Source organism: Grus americana, chromosome 11, assembly GCF_028858705.1.
Source record: "Grus americana isolate bGruAme1 chromosome 11, bGruAme1.mat, whole genome shotgun sequence".
NCBI classification, from domain to species: domain Eukaryota; kingdom Metazoa; phylum Chordata; class Aves; order Gruiformes; family Gruidae; genus Grus; species Grus americana.
In genome coordinates this window covers 16,208,876-16,228,386 of record NC_072862.1, presented here as the reverse complement: position 1 = coordinate 16,228,386, position 19,511 = coordinate 16,208,876, and the positions used below count along the sequence as shown (strand labels likewise).

At 39.4% G+C, this 19,511-nt stretch overlaps 1 protein-coding gene across 11 annotated transcripts in view; it reads left to right on the top strand.

Annotated features, from left to right (window-relative positions):
- The window catches only part of CACNA1D (calcium voltage-gated channel subunit alpha1 D), a 199,955-nt gene that overhangs the window by 196 nt on the left and 180,248 nt on the right, over window positions 1-19,511 (top strand). For all 11 annotated transcript variants that reach the window (XR_008578761.1, XM_054837668.1, XM_054837669.1 and 8 more), the window contains exons 2-3: window positions 2,100-2,418; window positions 4,813-4,918. Coding sequence is in view for 10 of the 11 variants with exons in the window: in XM_054837668.1 (XP_054693643.1) it covers window positions 2,100-2,418; window positions 4,813-4,918 (425 nt within the window). In the remaining variant the exon portion in view is untranslated. The remainder of the gene's footprint in view (window positions 1-2,099; window positions 2,419-4,812; window positions 4,919-19,511) is intronic.

Here is a 19,511-nt window from a genome sequence, read left to right as displayed (position 1 = left end):
AAGGGATGAGCGGCTGGGTTCGAGGAGGGACCGGGAAGGGCAGGGGATGAGGTGAAGGCGGGATAAGGTGCCGCCCTCGGCGTGTGACCAACGTGCGGAAGGGTTTATGCGCGTCCGTCTCTTGTCCTGGGGCCATTAATATCAGCTGGCCGTGCTGGGGGAGGACACGGCTTGGTCTACATTTCCGTCTTGTGTAATGTGGATAAACCTGCCCGGAGATGCGGCTCCCCGGGGACTTTCCCGCGCCGGGGCGGGAGGGCAGCGAGGGGTTAGGGCAGGGCGGTGGGTGCGATGTGCTCGGCCCGTGCCCTGCCGGGGCGCACGGGAGCGAGACGCGGGGCTCCTCGGCGTTAATCCCCTCCGCCCGCGGGCTCCGGCGCTGCCACATCCCCCACTGTTGTTTTTAAATGATTCCTCGCTCCTCAATTAGCACTAAGTTTGTGGTTTTGCTCCTGTCGGGGGGTGGGGGGGGGGCAGGGGCTCCCCCGGGGAACGCAGGCACCCGGGCTTTGTTCCCAAGTATTGATTTGAAAAGACGATGGGTGGGTGGGTGGTTTATTTGCGCCGAGCAGCGTTTCATGGCATCCCAAGGGGCAGGCGGAAGGCGGGGGAGATGGCTGTGCCATTGCTTTTTTTATTATTAAAAAAAAGAAAAAAGGCGGGGGGAGAGCAGGGATGCTTTGGAGAAATGTTGGAGCTGAAATTCCCACCTTTGCCCCCGGTGTGAGCCCGCCCCCGAGGCGGCACTGCCCCTCGTGTCACCCAGCTGTTGATGCGCCGCCGGCTCGCCGCTGGCCAGCGCTCGCCGCGCTGGTGCCGGGTTCCCACGGCAGCTCGGCCGCCTCCGTGGGCGACGCGCGCGGGCCCCGGAGTGACCCCCCCCCCGCCGTCGCCATCCCGGGGAGCCATCTTAGTGCTCCCGCGTCCCCTCGCCCCCGGCGCGTGCTGCCGCCCCTTACGCAGGCAGGGGCGCGAGCGGAGCGGGGCGGCGGGAAGCGGCGGCGGCTGAGGCCGGGCTCGTCCGCATCCACGCATGTTCGCGGCTCTCCCGTCTTTCTCGTTGTCTGTTCCCCCCCCCCGTCTAGAAAAGGAGGGGTGTGCTTTTTGTGGCTCTCCTCTGTTTGACGAGCCGCTATCGCCGGGGAGCTATTTTCCTCTGCTGCCTGGGTAGATCCATTTCAGTCATCCCGCCTGCCAGCCCTAATTCCCAGCACGTATATTGTGCAGTTCCTCCATTTTTTTCCCATGCAGGCATCTTCAAGTTTTGAATTTCACTTAGGAGTCTCTCCTTCCTACAGGTGCATGTAGGAGTAGACTCTGTTGCTCTAGTCAAAGAGCTTGCAAGGAAAGATCCTTGCGAGGAGGTGGTGTTTTGCATTTGCTGTCATCTGGATAAAGAGGACTTTAAACTGCACCTACAAAATAATAATAATAATAATATTGTGTAAATCCTTGTGAAAAAGCAAAACCAAACCCCATCCCTTTACAGTGGTTTCGTTGTTGTAATTTCTAGTGTGAAAGATACAAGTGCTTTATGAACATGTTTATCAGCAGACAATGCTGGATTTTTCACTCGTGGGAGGCATCCACGCATTTTTCTTTGAGAATGCAGAATAGGGCAGCATTTAACTTGCTTACAGGACTCCCCCTGCCAAGTGTTGCTTATCCTTAATTGAACAATGTCTAAGAATTTTAAACGACTACTTTTTTGACCAAAATGAAGTGAAAAAACAGTAAAAGCTAAGGTACTACAGCAAAGTTGGTCTTGAGGAGGAGGTATGTTTTATTGGATAAACGTGGTGACAGGTAAGCTGCCATCCAGTTAGGAAAATGCATTAAGTGGGAAAAATCAAAATGCAAAGTGTTTGTGTAGCACTTGTCTTGGTGCTTGGATTAAACTTGAAGTTATAATTTTAATTCCTGAGCATTTTTTGCTACTGTTCAATCACGTTATATATATGCATATCCTTGTGCTCTGTAGTATATGTAATGGAAGCATCACACTGCCAAGAGGTCTTGAAGTGATCTTTGTCAGAATTATTGTGACACCTTTTAGCATAAAAAATTATAATTAAGTACTTTTTTCTTTTGTCCTACAGAGGTGAACTATGCAAGTAGCACCAGAATTCCTCTCCCTGGTGACGGACCAGCTATTCAGTCAAACAGTTCAGCACCATCCAAGCAAACTGTTCTATCTTGGCAAGCTGCAATTGATGCTGCTAGACAAGCAAAGGCTGCCCAAAATATGAGTACCACCACAGCCCAGCCTGTAGGATCTCTGTCCCAAAGAAAACGCCAGCAATATGCCAAGAGCAAAAAACAGGGTAATACATCTAATAGTCGGCCACCCCGTGCCCTTTTCTGTTTATCCCTCAACAACCCAATACGAAGAGCCTGCATTAGTCTAGTAGAATGGAAGTATCCTTTGATGTGGGTTTTTTTTTACGATCTGTTCCCTGCGTTTTCTGAATGTATCAAGGGGTTGTTTTACAGCATCTCTTATAGCATCACAGCTAACACATAAGTTCATTTGCATATGTGGGTAACTGTCATTAATGTTGATGGTAGTTAATTTTACTTAAATTGCTGTTAAAGATATCCTCTTAATTTGTGTCAGAATGACATAGAATATAATTTTACTGAAGTACTTCAAAGTCAGAGAAGAGCTCATAGCTGTTCCTTTTTTTTTCTTGGAGGAGATTGGGGAATGTTTTCAGAACTTTTTAAAGTTACAAGCTTACGTTATAGTCCAGCAAATCCCTGTATGGCATTTGTTGCCCTTCTAAATAAGGTCAAATGGCTAGGAGTGCATCTAGCAGTGTTAATTGGGAGACGACTTAAGATGTCAAACCTGTATCTTTCATATTGCAATTTGGTGTATTGCCATTACGGCAGATGAGTCAGATGTAGAAATCTTTTAAAAAAGATTATTTTTCCAAGTACTAAAAGTAGGGAAGATTTTTAAGTTAAGCCAAGGACTCACTCTAAGTACATACAAGTGTCTGAAATATGTTAATCTTCTGAACTTTTACAACATATGTCTACCACCAAACATATTTGGAAGCATGTACATCTGTATACAGGAGATCAGATATACTGGCCTGTATTCATGATGACTTTTATGCTGGGAAGGATCACTTTATCTTGAGTTCAGTGGTTGTGATGTGGAAGTATGTGGATTTCTTTGGCAGAACTGATAGCATGTTGATTTTGTGTATTATTTAATTCTCAAGAAAATAGCAAATAGGCAAATATTTTTCTCCTTGTACCTCAACAGAACTATTAGCCATGGCAACATCCCTGTAATGGGAAACAGCTGTTCAAGAGTAGATTACTGAAGTAAAACTCGTTTTGTTACTTTAAACAGAACAGCCAACCTGGCAATAGGAACTGTTACTCATTTATAGGGCTTAGTTTTTTCAATTCTTTGAACGTAATTCAATTGCAAATTAAAGATTCTGCTTTCATTTAAACTGGTAGAAGTCCAACTAATTTCAGTAAATTGGCCTCCCCTTGGCTAAGGTCAGTTAAATGAAATTACTATGGATCTAGAGTGGAATAACTCAGGGCAGTTTGTCCCAGTAGCACTACATCATAAAACAAGACTGTCAGTCTTGTGCTGGTATCATTTGTTCATTTCAGTCTGGAAGTTGTAACTTTATTTTGTACACAGCATAGTAGCTGTTGACCTTGATAGGTTTTGTGAATGTAAACTCAGCCCTTAAGGTGACAAAACTTTGTGGGCCAACAAACAAAGTTTAACAGACCTTAAGGGGCACGTAGGCTTCATAGGAGATTTTTTCCAGGAAGAAATATTTTAAACTTACAAAAATATGCTTTTGAGTATATTTGGTACTCTTCCTTCAGTCTTTTATGGGACTCTATGGACATGTATCAGGAAGTTGTGCATTGAATTGAGGAAAGGATGTCAAAAATCATAGCTAAAGCCCAAAATACTCCCTTTCCAAACTTCCACAGATAGGTTAATCTGGGTACCCCTGTGTTTGTAGTTACAAGAAAATAAACTGAAGGATGAACTTCATGGGCATGAATTTTAAGAAATATTTTTCTTTCTGGAAAACAAAAGGTACCTCCAGGTTTCAACAGCAGTCATCCAAACGTGGTATAAAAAGTGTAGCTGCAGTTCATGCTGTTGTCAGTGTGGGAGTCCATGGCCTCTCAGTATGCATGGCTGCCAAACCAGTAATGGTATTCTGTTCCCCAGTCTACTCACCTAAACTGGCCAAAGCAAAATTGTTCAGGAGTCCAGCTGTCAGACACGAAGAGAGGCTGAGAATTTTCCAGAGTCCATTGTACAGCTCTCCAGCTCTCACACAGGAGAACAGCTGTGATTTTCTGGGAATCTTTCTTGTATCCTACTACAAACTAGATCCCAAATGATTTTCCTCCTCTGTTCAAACACATTTCTGTTAACGTTAATGAGACTTATGTGAGCATATGAGGACAGAACAGCTCAATAAGTATTCCTTACCCATCATGATGACCCATGTGTTGATTTAACATTGTATAGTTATATTAATCTCTGGAATTTAATGTATAAAGTGCTCTGTGGCAGCAAGAGTAATAGTTTTATCTTTTCCAAAGAGTAGGGGATGCTGAAAGATCATTGAGATGGAAAATAATATGGTATAGTGATATAACTGAAGGCGATAAAGTGTTTGTCATAGTTATCGGTCGAAAGATTGCCTTAAAAGTAAGACTTGTTTTACAAGTGTTGATGCTGAAAGGAGAACTAGATTTAGAAGTTTGTAGATACTCTTAATTCATGAATTCCTTAACAAAATTTTCCAGACCATTTGACATATTTATACTACTGTCTATTTTTGCCAATTGTGTGGCCTTAGCTGTTTACATCCCATTCCCAGAAGATGATTCTAATTCAACTAATCATAATTTGGTATGTACTCTTGAGCTTTTTATTTTATATTTGTTTGCTATACTTTTAACTTGATGGTCATGATTAGCTGCTAGTATTTGAGATTGTATTAAGTATAGATGATTTTAGTAAAAAAAATAAATTGGTAATAGTGATACTTCAAAATGTATATGGAATTGCTTTGGGTTTTTTTTCCCAGTTTTAATTGTGTTCCCTTATGTCATATGTTTAAGATTTTCCAGCAGTAAAATTCTTTGGAGGGGAATGTACATTAATATTATGCTGCATATATATGTATATTTGTGTGATATAAAAACTTTAATCTGAATTTCTATTGCTTATACTGATTAAATATATTTACTAGCTGTTATTGTGTTTCTGACACTTGTTTCAGTCCTTCTGAAGCTTTACTGCCTTTCCTAGTGTACTTTTCTAGTCTGTTTTCAATTTTTAATGGTGTTATTTAGCTATATATTTTAGTTTTTAATGAGGAGATGGTAGGAAAATTTACATTAATACATTTTAAAGTGATAGGAACATCAGTGTGGATTTTAAAAGCAGTCACTGCTGGTATAAGTGATCATTCAAATAAGGATGGTACTGCAGTAAGTAGTGTGTAGAGGTGTATTTCTTTGACAGTAGTATACTAGTGTTGTGCTCGAAAGCATATAATGAAAACTAATTTTGTTTTAATTCTTTTAATAAAACTTATAAAGACTCACACTTAAGGGTAATATTGAATTACATTGCAATAATTTCATTGTTTATACTAAACACTATCTTGAAATACTTAGTGGAGTTCAGGACTCAAAATCTGCATGTGACTTCTTTTTTGGGAGGCTATTAATGAATAAAGAATTGGATATCAGTAAGTAGGTTTTATGTGGAAAACTTAGGTTGATATGAGGTCTTCTATTTATGAACATGTTTGCATAATTTGTGGTGTGTAAGCTTGTTTATTTTTCTGTGCATACAACCCATTTTATATATTTTTTTGTTTATCAAGATTAAGCAAATATGGACAATAAAAATGCTAGCGAAAGGCAGAATAATTCAGGTCAATGTAAAGAATGATTTATGCAGCTGTGTATTTAGCCAACCAACAGTCTTTATCTCTCCTTTCTCCCCCCCCCCCCCCCCCCCAAGAAATTCAGGGCACAAATCTCCATAGCTGTCAATCCACCAAGAGATCTGCTAACAACTAATTTCATAAAGCGTTACATGAAAAGGGTAAAGCAGTTACTTGTGTCAGAGGCTAATCATTTTGAAAGAAATGTTTTTAGCATTAGTTTTGTTAGGCTAATGTATTTCTGACCTAATTCTACAATGCACTAGTATTTAGAAAGAAATGGATGTTTTTATCCTTGTTCTACAATGTGTTAGTAGTTAGAAAGAAATGAACATTTTCTACCCTGATGTTTTTTCTTTTTTATCTAATGTGGCCAGGTCTGTCTAAGCAGAAATAAATCACATTTTTTTTAGTAAGAGATTCTTATCCATTTTAAGTAGAAAGGGTCTTGAACACTCCCAATTATATGTATATAAAGTTTACTTGGCCATTTAAATTATCTCAAATTCTCATTTAAATTTGTGTCCCATTTATACTGATGTTGGGTAATTCCACTAAGTTTGCTCGAAGAACAGAATTTATCCTGACAACGTACTTTCAGGTGCTGGGAGAGATATAAGCCCAATAAGGGAACACACAGGCACATCCTGTGTACCTGATCTAATAAAACAACTAGTTCTGGAATGAGCAGCACTGGCTTTTCTTATGACTAAGGTTCTACGTAATGAGATACGCTAACCAGTGATCTGAGTTCACATCTTCCTCTGGTATTTCACTGACATTTTTCCTGGTCTAGACCTACTTCCTTTGTTTAACTCTTAGTGTGGATTCAAGTGTACTGTGAGGGAATATCCTAGAAGAGCTGAGTTAGGAATCTTCAGCCTTGCCTGGGAACCTTGAGCATGTGTTTCCTGATGCTTGAGGTGTCTGCACAGATAGATATTTGAGAGGGCTGTCAGTTGTCTTGTAGTGGAAGTAGAGATTATTCTGTTGAATAATGTCCAGATCTCTTGTGATACTGGTCTAAAAAACAGACCAAATCTTAAAAATCAGTATTAAATCTTATGAATAGGTTTGGTAGGATTTTAGCCCCCTGCATGTAGACATGTTTCTCTTCCATGAACCCTACACAGCCGGTTTGATCTTGCTAGGAGACTGTACCCCACTCTGGCTTTAATTCAAATTCAAAAGTTGAGGGGAAATAAGATAATCCTCCCCTCTCCTTCCAGCCCAGGCGTTTGGTCTTATTAACCCCACAGCCTCTTCTCTTCTCCCTCCTTTCCTTTCTCTGGACACAGGCATCCATTGGCACTGTACAGATTGCAGCACTTGTATAATTTAGTGCCTTGGAGGGGAGAGACCGGAGTGAGGAACAGGAACATGGTCTGCCTCCAGTGCCTTCACTTCCTCATGATGTAAACATCAAAAGTTCAGCTTTATAAATTTTAGTTTGCATATGGATATTATATCTAGGACTTGGTTCTCAGGGAGTAAATCAATGTTGTGTCATTGAGTTGAATAGATTAATTGCTTTCCAGCAGCTAGCTGAACTGGCTCATATTTTTTAAATTTGTAAACAGAAAAATTAAATATTTATGCATGTTGATTTTTTGTGAATGTAAATTATACATAATTTGCAATCAGCTGTGGAAAGAGGAAGCAATGGTACAAGAGGGCAACAAACAGTGGAACATGGGTAAGTGGGGACTAGAAATGGAAACTTTCCAGTTTTCCTTGGGCTAGGGAGAAGGCTGTTTGCATATATGAGAAGCTGAGCAGTCGAAGTGTTCGCTCTTTATGACTTCAGTCTGTAATGGCAACCTCAATCCAAGGGTGCACGTGCAGAACAGGTATTCAGTCCCCTTTGTGATGGGATGTTAGAAGACAGTGTCTGTATGATGGAATTTCCAAGACTTGCAAGAGAAACCTGAGATATAGTTTCTGAGTCTTTCTTCACCTGTGACTGAGCCAGTGAAACACTGACCATGTGTCAACCACCTCACCACTGGCTGAGCTGTGAGTGAACCCTGTTCTTACTTTCTCATGAATGTTTCAACATGTGGTGTCTAATCAATGCAGAGTCAGTTAATGTTGCAGTAGTAATGGCAAAAGAAATTTTAGCACAAATTAACCAAAAATACAACATTTTAAGAAACAGGTAGATATGTCTTAAAAGAAATAGTAAATCAAATGTATGCATATTTACTTTTTTTTTTAAATAGGAAGTACCTTGGGTATCTGTTGGTCTTGAATCTGAGTCAATTTTTAATCTTAAATCTCTGAAGGTAGATGTCTGTGAGAAGGTTCCACACTCTTGGTTTTGGAACAGCAGACGATTACAGAAAATTGACAGTACAAGCTAAGTGTAAGGATGGGACAATTGTGTGTTTGTGTGGTCGCTCATCTTTGCTGAGATGCAAGTTGTGATTATTGAAGTTTTTGTGATAGAGGCCAGCAGCATGCTATGAGATACGAGATATTTGTGATAACTTAAGGAAGCAAGAAAGGGTTTCTTCGTGATATCAGTGACTAAATTAAGCAGATGGTAATCAGTGATGTTGCAGGACAGGAGTCTCATTAGTTTTTTGTCTATCTTTTCATCTTCTGAATAGACAAGCTTAGATTTGTTTTGCCTTTTTGCCATTCTCTGAGAGTAGAGGGTGCACTACAGCTATCTTCTTGCACAGTGGGTTCGTGGTAATCCTTATTCTCTTTCAAGAATATGTTAGTACTGGGTCATACAAATCAATGCATTTCAAACAAAGCGGAAATGTGGAGTTAAATTCAGACTGATCTGTGTTTGACCGTTTGCCAGTGTTAGTCCTGTGTTCTGTGGGAAAGTTTCTGCAGGTAGATGGGTGAAACTGTTATTGAACCAAAGAAGTGTTTTTCTCTTACAGCAGAACAGGGCCAGTGTACTCTGGGATGAAATCCTCATAAGCTCAGTACTTCATTCATATTTTAATGTAGTTTTTTTCATCTGCCTTCAGAAGTTTCAGGTGAGCTGAACTTTCCATGCCTGATTCAGCTCTTTGTTTGGCAGTGTTTCTTGTCTGAGCTTGATAAGAAACAGTTTCTGGCAGGATGGGTTTCCTGTACCTATCTATCTTCAGTTTCTGTCTTTTCCATTTTTTTCCCCCATCTGTGTTATGTTATTTCCCTTTGTCTTTTGTTTTTAACTTCCCACTCATTTCCTTCTTTCTTGTTATCTTTTGTCTCTGCCCTCTGGCTTCCCTCTGTGTTTACTCTTCTGTTTGTCCTCTTCTGCAGGATGCTTTGCTCTATCTCACTCTCCCACCTCAATTTTTCTTTCTTGTATCATCCTGCTGTACCATGTTGTGTTCTTCTGTGCTTTGCCTACTAACTTTCCCATTGGTCTGACCAGCACTGGGCTGCTCTACAATGTGCAGGCAGACTGGCCCAATACAAGTCTGGATTTTGGCCGTGATTAAGATGTTTTTGGTTATTCTTTTTCTTTCCTTTTTTTTTAAATAAATAAATGTGAACAATAAGAAGGTGTCCATACTGACTCTATGAAAACTAGACCCCTGAAGTTCGAGTTGAGTCTGCTTTGGGTGTACAGCATCTCTTGTGACTAGACCCTGAATGTTTTCACTGGTGATACTCTTCTACTTGAAAGCCTGTTTGTGCATTTTGGGAGACTTACTTGCATAAATTACAGCAAATTGGCAAGTGCAGTGTCACATGAGTAAAGGGCTTGACCCTAATGCATAAAGGTCTGGAATCTAATTATAATTACAGACTCTATGCCCCTGATAGCAGGATTCTTGAGCCTTGTTTCTGACTACCACTGTCAGTGGGGAACCCTTTCAAAGAGTGAGGTTCTGGATGAAAAGAAGGTCTCTCCAGCCTGTGCTTACAGACCAGGTCAGGTGATTGTCCTGGACACCTCTTCTTCCTGCCAGGCAGTTGGGACTGGGAGAGCCTTAGTGGGGGGACACTGCTACAGAAAGGTAAGTGCTTGTGTCCTATCTTGCAGGCAAAGATTTCCTCTGTAAATAGATTTAGGTGGATCTTTCAGGGCCTTCAGCAATAGGAAAGCCAGTGTTGTCCCTGAACTGTTAGTTGTGCCTTCAATCTAGGGCACAGCAGGAGAGTACTCTGAGAAGAACCCATTGAACTCTTGACTTTGAGGTGTCAGGCTTCCTATCCTTATCTCATTAGCAACCCCATGACTCATTCAGTTCTAAGGCCGCATGACTAATTAATCCATCCATTGCAAAGGTTTTTGCTTTTTACCTTGCACCCAGTTATCCTCTATATGTAGTTTATCTGAAAATATTGTTGTAGAATGTTAGTAATTTTAACCACATTTAGAATTACTTATTAAAGATTTTTGTTTAATTGCTGTTTTTCCTGATATATGTAGAAGTCTTTCTAAAACACATCTACTGCTCTGCTGTGTTTACTTTTTCAGTTCAGAGGTCTTTGAGGCCTAGGTGTGTCTCTCTTCACTTAGAATATCTTCCAATCTAAATAACTTGTAACTGTTTCTGATCTTTTTTCTACTTTTGGATTCTTAGCTAATGTTCTCTCCAAATGTCTCTGCTAGCTGGTACAGAAGTCACACAAGTAAACTTTTCAGGAAAGATGCAAGATAATTTGGACTCTACTGAAAATACTTCATTTTGCATATAGGAAAACATGATGGACACATTATAATGTTTTGTATGTATTTAGCCAAGCACCTAACTACTGGTACTAAAAGTACAAGATAAATTATTTGTAAGGGAAAATGTCATTATGCTTAATTTGAAAAAAGATTCAAAAATATTGGATCTAATTGTAACAGATATACCACAGGAATTTTATGTTGCATATGGACTCAAGTCAGTGAAATGTATTTATAGCTCTGTGTGTGAGGAGTCAGAAGGGCCTGAGAGAAAGTCAGCTTAATTTAAAAAAAAAAAACAAACAAAAAAAAACCCCAAATGTTAGGAGGTGTCCTCTTTTTTTTCATGCGGGCTTAAAAATGAAGAGACTTGAATTCTCTCCTTATCGGTTTTTGTGTCTGCATATGAAATGCTCTGACAGATAGTTTTGATAAATTTTTTTCCTGCTATGTTTAATATACATGAATTACCCTGGCATCTATTTTCTCATTCAAAAAACCATGAAGTAACTATTTAATTACTGGAGCAACCTGAGTTATCTTTCTGCAAATTAATCATAAAGCTGTTTGGTTATTAGGTGAGACAGTGTGCATCAGTAAGTAACCTTTGTACAACTGCAAGAATTACTTAAGAAATTACATTTCTGCAAGGGAATTATTAAAAAATACTATAATGCTGCACTCATCCCTATCTTCATATTTCAAATTTTTTATATTACTGGCAGCTCAAAACTTCCAGTAGTATGCATTAGCTAATTATGGATTGCTTTGACTTCTGTCAGTGCAGATTATGTATTTAGAAACCTTTTTTGCTATGTGTCGTAATGCACACCTCTACAAAACAGATGAAAATTCTGAGTTGGTAGTGTTTTACGCCCACTTTGTCCTGCAGCCAGTTCCTAGGCCTATTCTGTCTGCTCTGCGCTGTACCAGTAGAGTTGGATTTTTTTGGTAAACATAATTGCATGTGTTAACTCTTTCTCTAGTGTTTGAACAAATTTTATTTCACAGTCCGGCTTAGGAAAAGGGACATTCCTGAAAGAGATGACCAAGGTGACTGGCAATTTCCAACTGGTAGAAGGGTCACTTGGGTTAGTAGAGGTTTGAGAATAACATAGACTAGTCTTTGTTCTCCTTTATTTTATTTCATGTGCCCCAATACAACTTAGGATCTAGCTGCTTTGGCACAGTTGAAAATAGCTGTTTGGAGTGCAAAAGTATGAGAAGGTCCACAACTTAGTTTTACAGGTTTCAGTTGATACTGCAGAAATAATTTCTCATTAAAAAAAATGTAGGAGATAACTTCTCAGTTATCCAAACCAGAAGGCCCTACAAAAAGATGTACTTAATAATTCCCATTTGAAAGGAAATGTTTTTCCTGTGTTTAAAGTTGCAGGCTTGTTCCTGTGGGGAATTCCTACTAAGGACTTGTCTCTCCTCAAAAAGATTTGCTGGTAGTGCTTTATTGGCAAACTGCCTAGGGAGATACAGCATACACCAGAAAGAGTTCTTTTTCTGTTATAGCCTAAAGTCAGTCTCCCAAACAGAGTAGCGCTGCACTGGTAGAAGGTTTTTTCCCTGGTTTAATTGTGCTGTGAGGAGCAGTGATTCCTCTATGCCCCTGCCCTTTTCCCTTACTACCTGCTTGATAAAGGTGTGCCTGCAAAACTTTATAGACTGATCACAGTAAATCTGTGTACTTCCAAATACACAGAATAATCTTATTAGTTACTATATCAGTTGAATGGTCAGTGGGAAAGTAGGTAGTTTTGACATTAAAATTGTTGTAATTCAAATCTAAAGTGAGCATTTAAGATGAGGTAGTGAAGTTTGTACTCTCCATACAAACTATTGGAATAGGGTAAAAGTTAATTTTTTTAAGTGCTCTGAAAAAAACATGAACAAACCTAGGTTAAAAACAGTTTACTGACTGTATGTAAACCATGTGAATTACTAATTTCCTCCAATATTGAGCATGTAAATTTAACAAAATACTAATCTACAGTTTTATTCCTTGACAATAGCTGCTATGCTAAAGGAAACCCTGGAAATAATTTCTGAAGTTTTTACTCAAAAAATGAGCACATAAAATTGAGAATCTTGACATGTTGCCAGGTATCGGTGTCACACCAAAAGTAGATTGTCATAAATATTAATTTGATTTGCTTTATAAAACCTTATTTAAAACTCTGGGTTATGCAGAATATGGGTGTTTACTTTCTTTAAAAACATGTTTTGTATAAGCAGCATATTATGCATTGAGAGCTGTGGGTTGTGGGGTGTTTTTATATGGTCTGTGTGCTTGTGGGTGCTGTGTCTTGAAATACCACAGATTTGGGATCCATGGCTTTTGAAAGTGCTGGTCAAGGCTTGCTTGCTTAATTTGAGCAGAAATGGAGAAGGTTCTGGGTGCTTTTGAAAAGCCAATCCCTGGGTACTTCAAAAGACTCATGTAGCTGTTAAGATCAACTAAAATGTATTTTCTAATCTGGTGAGCTTTAATGACAAACTGTTTTCAGTGATGGTTAATTGAATGTGTAATTTGGTTTGCCATTCATTTTGCCAGAATTCACATTTATTTATCCTGCTGTCATGCACCAAAACCTTTCTTTTGTTGGGTCATCTGGAAGGACAGGGCTGTGAAGAAAGGTTAAATGAATATATAGTGACAGTGGGAGAATGTTAATTAGGATGGATTTGCTTTTCAATGTTAGATTTTTTGGTTATTGTGTAATCCTCTGCAATAAAATTTTCATTTAATGAATTGCAAATACAGTATCATCCCCTCACCCCTTCAGAGGAGATTGAGAGCATGCCTTTAGTTCCTGCTTGTGTAAAATTCACTTGGTAGCACCGATTAGCAGCCTACTGTTTGTGTTTTTTCACAGTAATTTTTATGAAGAAAAGTGCTTGTAGAGTTCCATTCTTCTTGAAGAATGCCTTGATTAAACAGTGTGAGTCTTAAAAACATAGGAGCTTGACTTCAGCATTTGACACCAAACTTTAAATAAAGATTTGAGATTTATGCTCAAAATTTAACTATGAAAATAACATTTTCAATTAAATCAGCACAACTGACCAGGATAATCATTTGCCTGTTCAGTGGTGGTATTATTCTAGAATAATGCTGTGGTGGCTGATAGTAACATAAAACTTTGAAATGATGAGCAGGTGATTTGCATAGATTTTTTTTTTATATAGTTATGAACCAAGAATTTTTTCCTCTTATTTAACACTAAAGATATGCAAGTACATTTTCAATTTTGTTGCCTGGCTAAAAGTTGGGTAGCGTCTTAACTCCTCTGTTGCCATTACATGATGATTTTCAGTGGTCACTATTCATGGGGTAGAGAGCTGCTTGCAAGTTTTAAAACTTGTGGAATTATACCTTTTGATAATCTCATTATTAAGGATCCAGATCTTGCTATTTGCTACTGTGGTAAATCACACAATAGAAACTGTGGTCAGTGTTGGTCAGAAGGGATGATGCTAGACAAAGAACTTGCAGAAGATCAGAGCTTTATCTTCGAATTTATTTTTATTGCATATTTTCTAAGAAACTAATATTTGATGTATCTTAATTGAGGCAAGTAGTTCAGCCCAAATATTCATTTGGCCAACTGTTTTAGTTGTCATCTTCTCATATGATACAGAACAGGTGATAGGATGAATTTTATCACACTTGACAGCTTAAATATGTCATACTGAACTACCAGGTTGTATTTCAGTAAAATTTTGTGGGAGATCCAGTGGCACAAAGGAGCATACAGAGCCAGTTGCATTTGTATGGCATAAAGGCTGAAGAGCTCTTTGCAATGTAAGAACATAAACAATGTTCATTTATAAGGTTCAGTTATTTCATAATTATACTTTTCTGGGTTGGCTGACGGTGGCTGCAGCAGTGCAGCAGCCTCCAGCAAGATCGCATTTTGTGTCACTCAGCTAATCAGAAAAATGCAGTCCTTCCAAGGTAATGAGTAGCAAATACCCCAAAGCTGTATTATGTTTTTCAGACATTTTGTTAGTGCAGTTTTCACTCTGATGGATTTATTATGAGGCCTTTACTTATTTTCTTCAAACGCTCATCCAGAATACTTTAAAACACATACTAACGATGTGTGGTGTCAGTTACTCATCATGAAATGGTATTTAAGTAATTATATGCTTATCTTCATCCCAATAAGACTTCATAGTTCTGAGTTCGGGTAGGTTTTATTGTTCAAGAATTTACTTCTTACTATAGCAAAGTAAAAAGCTGAAAGAAAACAACCTACCAAACTATGTACATTTTGTACATTTAGTAAAATAAGGTCTCAATCTCTTGACACCACTGACTTCAGAAAAACTAAATGAAAAAAATTCAGTAGTAAAAAGGAACAATGTTTAATCCAGCTGTACCTAAATGTCTCACGGTATTAAATGATGGTTACTACAGTCTGTGCTCTGACTGCTAGAGCGAAGAATACTTCCACCTAAAAGTCTCTGTGACTGGCCTGCGTTAGCAGTGCAATGCAGCTAACTCTGTCTCCTGTTAAAGTGCCTTAGCTGCCGTAATTCTTGAGTCATAGTATAGAACACAGTTTCTCTATGTTCTAGTACCAAATTGAATGGTATTTTTTACATTTTTCTTAAGTATACTGAAACTATCACATTTAATTGAAGTTCCCTAAAGCATGGTATCAGCAGAGTCCATGTTATTTTACTGGCTAATGATTCAGTTTTATGTTTGCATTGTCATGGGTGTGTTGGTGTAAGCCCATCTTAAGACCAGACGTGCCTGACATCTGTATTCTTAGTACAATAAGAAGATCTTACCCTGAACTCTGAAACTCGCTGGAGGCTTTGTAAGCTTAACACCCATAGTTAATGCAGATTGAGCATAGGTAAGACTGAGCATGCACAGACCTAGTCTGTCAGCATAGGTTAGATTTGTGACTTTAAGGACTTTGTCAACTTTGTGTCCTGTAGTAAAAGACTCTCAGCTGCTTTTCGCATCTACGTTTTCCCAAAGCTCTGTATGACTGAGAGCATTTATCAATGTGGTTGAAAAATATATGGGCCACAAGCTGTGATGTAGCTGAGGTTGTTCTTCCAGGAGCTTCCTATTAGAAAGGGAGAGGGGGGAAAAGCAAAAAAAAAAAAAGTTTTTGCAGTCATGTTCTATACATATATCTCTTTGAGCTCTGTAACTTCTGAGAGCATCTGATTTCAACCAAATACAGCAGAAACAAAGATTTCAAAGTTATTTTTACATGTGTTTTGAGAACAGGAAGAGCGAAACTTTGTGTTCTCTCTTTCCCCCAAAGACAGACTGCAGCAGGAGCCCACATGTCATACCAAAACTCATCAACCAATGCCAGGCTGTAGGGATGAGGCTTTATTAATTTTCATGCTTACAGAACTGCTTGTCTCCTCTAAGAGGAACACTGAATTATGCGGGTTAGGGAAATAAAATGGTTTGTTGCCATAGTGGAAAGGGTAAGAAAAGGTAGGTAAGATGCTAGCCAGGAACTTCAGAAATGAGCACTGAATTTTATAGTTTGCCCCTAATTTTGTGTTCTGTTCTTGGACAGGCTATTTATCTTTTTAGGATTTCAGTTTCCCACCTATAAAATGCTTTCCTGCTCTAAAAGCATATCAAAAGGAAAAATAAATTTGAAGCTGTGAGACGTTCAGATTTGGTGATAGGGTTCATATGAACAGTAGAATGAGATCTAGAGAGTTCTCTTAGAACAGTTTCTTATTTTGTCTTTATTTGGAAATGGTTTGGCTGACTTTCTGGTGAACACTTTCTGGTGAATTTTGTTGTCAGAGGCTATATTTTAAGTTCGAGAACGTAGAATGTTTTGGCAGCAAATTTTGGCGAAGAAAAAGTGATTGGTAGTGGCAATATAGGAACAGAAGGAACAGCCACTGTTCCCATAGTGATACAGCAAAAGCGGTGACATTTAGGTAAACAGCAGTAGGAAAGGAAATTTGGGGGAGTTAATGTTAGATGTCTCGGAAGATACAGTAAGCTTCCATACGGTGCTTCATGTGTATCTGAAAATGCTAATGTTAAGTGTTGTTATATTACTAGCACAAGCACCCCTCAATGTTTTTTTTCTTTTTTGGTGGGAAGTTCAGTGACTTCTTTGAACAGGTGATCTGTGAATGAAACCAAGGCAGACAATGTCCCATTCAGCAGAAATTGCACATAGCAAAAGAAAACATGATATTTTGAGCATTCACAAACATGCTCATGTGAACTGTCTGGCTGGTGGGAATGGTTCCACCAAAGGTGTTTTTAGCAGGACCATGTGACACATGAATGACAAGGGTATTTTTAGAAACCCTTGCAGCAACATTACTATTAATCCAACTATTACATACTTCTTAGACCCAAACAATTATTTTAAATATATATATGAAAGCTCAAATACAGGACCTTAATACTCATTTTACTCAATGAATGCTAAGGCTGAGGCATTGCATGATGTTGTGTGTACCTATCTGTTTATGTACTGGTCAGTGCAAATTCTGGAATCACGTGAGGACTTTAGCTTGCAGACTAAGCAAATAACTAGGTGGATAAAAGTTTCATTTTTGTAATAGTAATTGAAATAAAGAAATATACAGTAGGAAGAATAGGACATTAAATGCATTCTGGAAACTTTTTTTACATTTAAACTTTCAGGAAAGTTAGCTAATCAGTTAAAGAATGGATTAGATAAACTGTCTTCTGAGGGTTTGCAGAGTAAGGGGGGTGGGAGTGAAGAGCACTGACTACTGGAATTGGTGTCCGCACAGGGACTCTGTGCAGGGCTTTATCTAGTCCCCTTTGTCCATGTTTGTGAATGAGACTGCTTCAGAAAGCATCAGAAGAAAAGTAGCAACTGGAAAGGCTAATGGAAAGAAAGCAAACTTAAAAGAACAAGTGCACAAAAATGGTATATTTTAGTGTGGTATGACATACCCCATTTTAATAAACAATCTGAATGAGCTTGATCCATTCTTTGTGCAAAGTTAAGGCTATGCTAGATTGTCTTGCATATGCTTTGTTCTGTTCTAGTGAAAATAGGGTGAAGATTTACAGATTTCTGAGGCCTTGACATGAGCAGATATTCAGTGAATAGAGAGTTTCCAGTAAAGGGTTAAGTAACATGGATTGTAAGCATATTAGAATTGTCTTTTTCTTGCCTTTAAACTACTGTAGAGGTAACAAAATACAAATGTGTTAGCAGATAACCTTCAGGCAAATCAATCACGATGACTGAGTTAAGAATACTGTAGACTTCTGGGCTGAGGATACCGGAAGTATTTAAAGAGATGGATTAAAGCTCTGTGCTTAGGGGCTCCTGTACAATAGCTGTTTTCTAATGGTTAGAGAAGTGATAAATTGTCAAGGATGCATCAATATCCTTCATACAACATTTATCAATATAAATGTATTTCTAAAGAATATGGTTACACATGTAAGAAAAGTAGATACATTATTTTGTAGCTAGATGACTTTGTAAAAGCATTCTTTGAAAATGCCTATTTTGCCTATAAAGAGGTTATCTTTAAGGCAAGGCGATGATGCTGGAGAAAGGCTTAATTGTCCTTTGTGTCAGCCTCAAGTTGCAAGACCAATGCAGTCTTTTTAGATAGCAAGTTTCTGTGTTCACAAATGTTAGCTTAAATTCCATATTTCCTCACTTAGTGTAAAAAGATAGAATCATAGAATGGTTTGGGTCGTTCTAACCCCCCTGCCATGGGCAGGAACACCCTCCACTAGACCAGGTTGCTCAAAGCCCCATCCATAGTGGCCCTGAACACTTCCAGGGAAGTGGGAATAAACAGTAATGTTATTTTCTTTGATATGTGACTTTGTGAAATACTACTGAAACTATAAAATACTTTTGAATTTGCTTTTACAGAAGTATGAAACTTGTAACATACTTACTGTGGTGGGTTGACCATGGCTGGATGCTAGTTCCCACCAAAGCTGCTCTATCGCTCCCTTCCTGTGCCAGGCAGAGGAGAGAAAATACAATAAAAAGCTCCTGGGTTGAGATAAGGGCAGGGAGAGATCACTCACCAATTACTGTCATGGGCAAAACAGACTCAAGTCAGGAAAATTAATTTAATTTATTACTAATCAGATCAGAGTCAAGTAATGAGAAATAAAACCAAATCTTACAAACACCTTCCCCCCACTCCTCTCTTCTTCCTGGGCTTAACTTCACTCCCAATTTCTCTCCCTCCTCCCCCCAAGCAGCACAAGGGGACAGAGAATGGGGGTTGTGGTCAGTTCATCACACATTCTCTGCCACTCCTTCCTCCTCATGGGGAGGACTCCTCACACTCTTCCCCTGCTCCACTGTGGGGTCCCTCCCATGGGTTGCAGTCCTTCAGACTTCTCCAATGTGAGTCCTTCCTATGGGCTGCAGTTCTTCATGAACTACTGTGGCATGAGTCCCTTCCATGGGGTGCAGACCTTCAGGAACAGACTGCTCCAGCGTGGGTCCCCCACGGGGTCACAAGTCCTGCCAGCAAACCTGCTCTGGTGTGCGCTCCTCTCTCCATGGGTCCACAGGTCCTGCCAGGAGTCTGCTCCAGTGCGGGCTTCCCATGGGGTCACAGCCTCCCTCAGGCATCCGCCTGCTCTGCCATGGGCTCCTCCATGGGCTGCAGGTGGATATCTGCTCCACTGTTAACCTCCATGGGCTGCAGAGACACAGCCTGCTTCACCATGGTCTTCTCCATGGGCTGCAGGGGAATCTCTGCTCCGGTGTCTGGAGCACCTTCTCCCCCTCCTTTGCTGACCTTGGTGTCCTGCAGTTTCCTCACATACTCTTCTCTCTCTGGCTGCAATTGCTCTTGGTGTTTTTTTTTTTTGCCTTCTTAACTATGTCATCTCAGAGGCGCTACCACTGTTGCTGATGGGC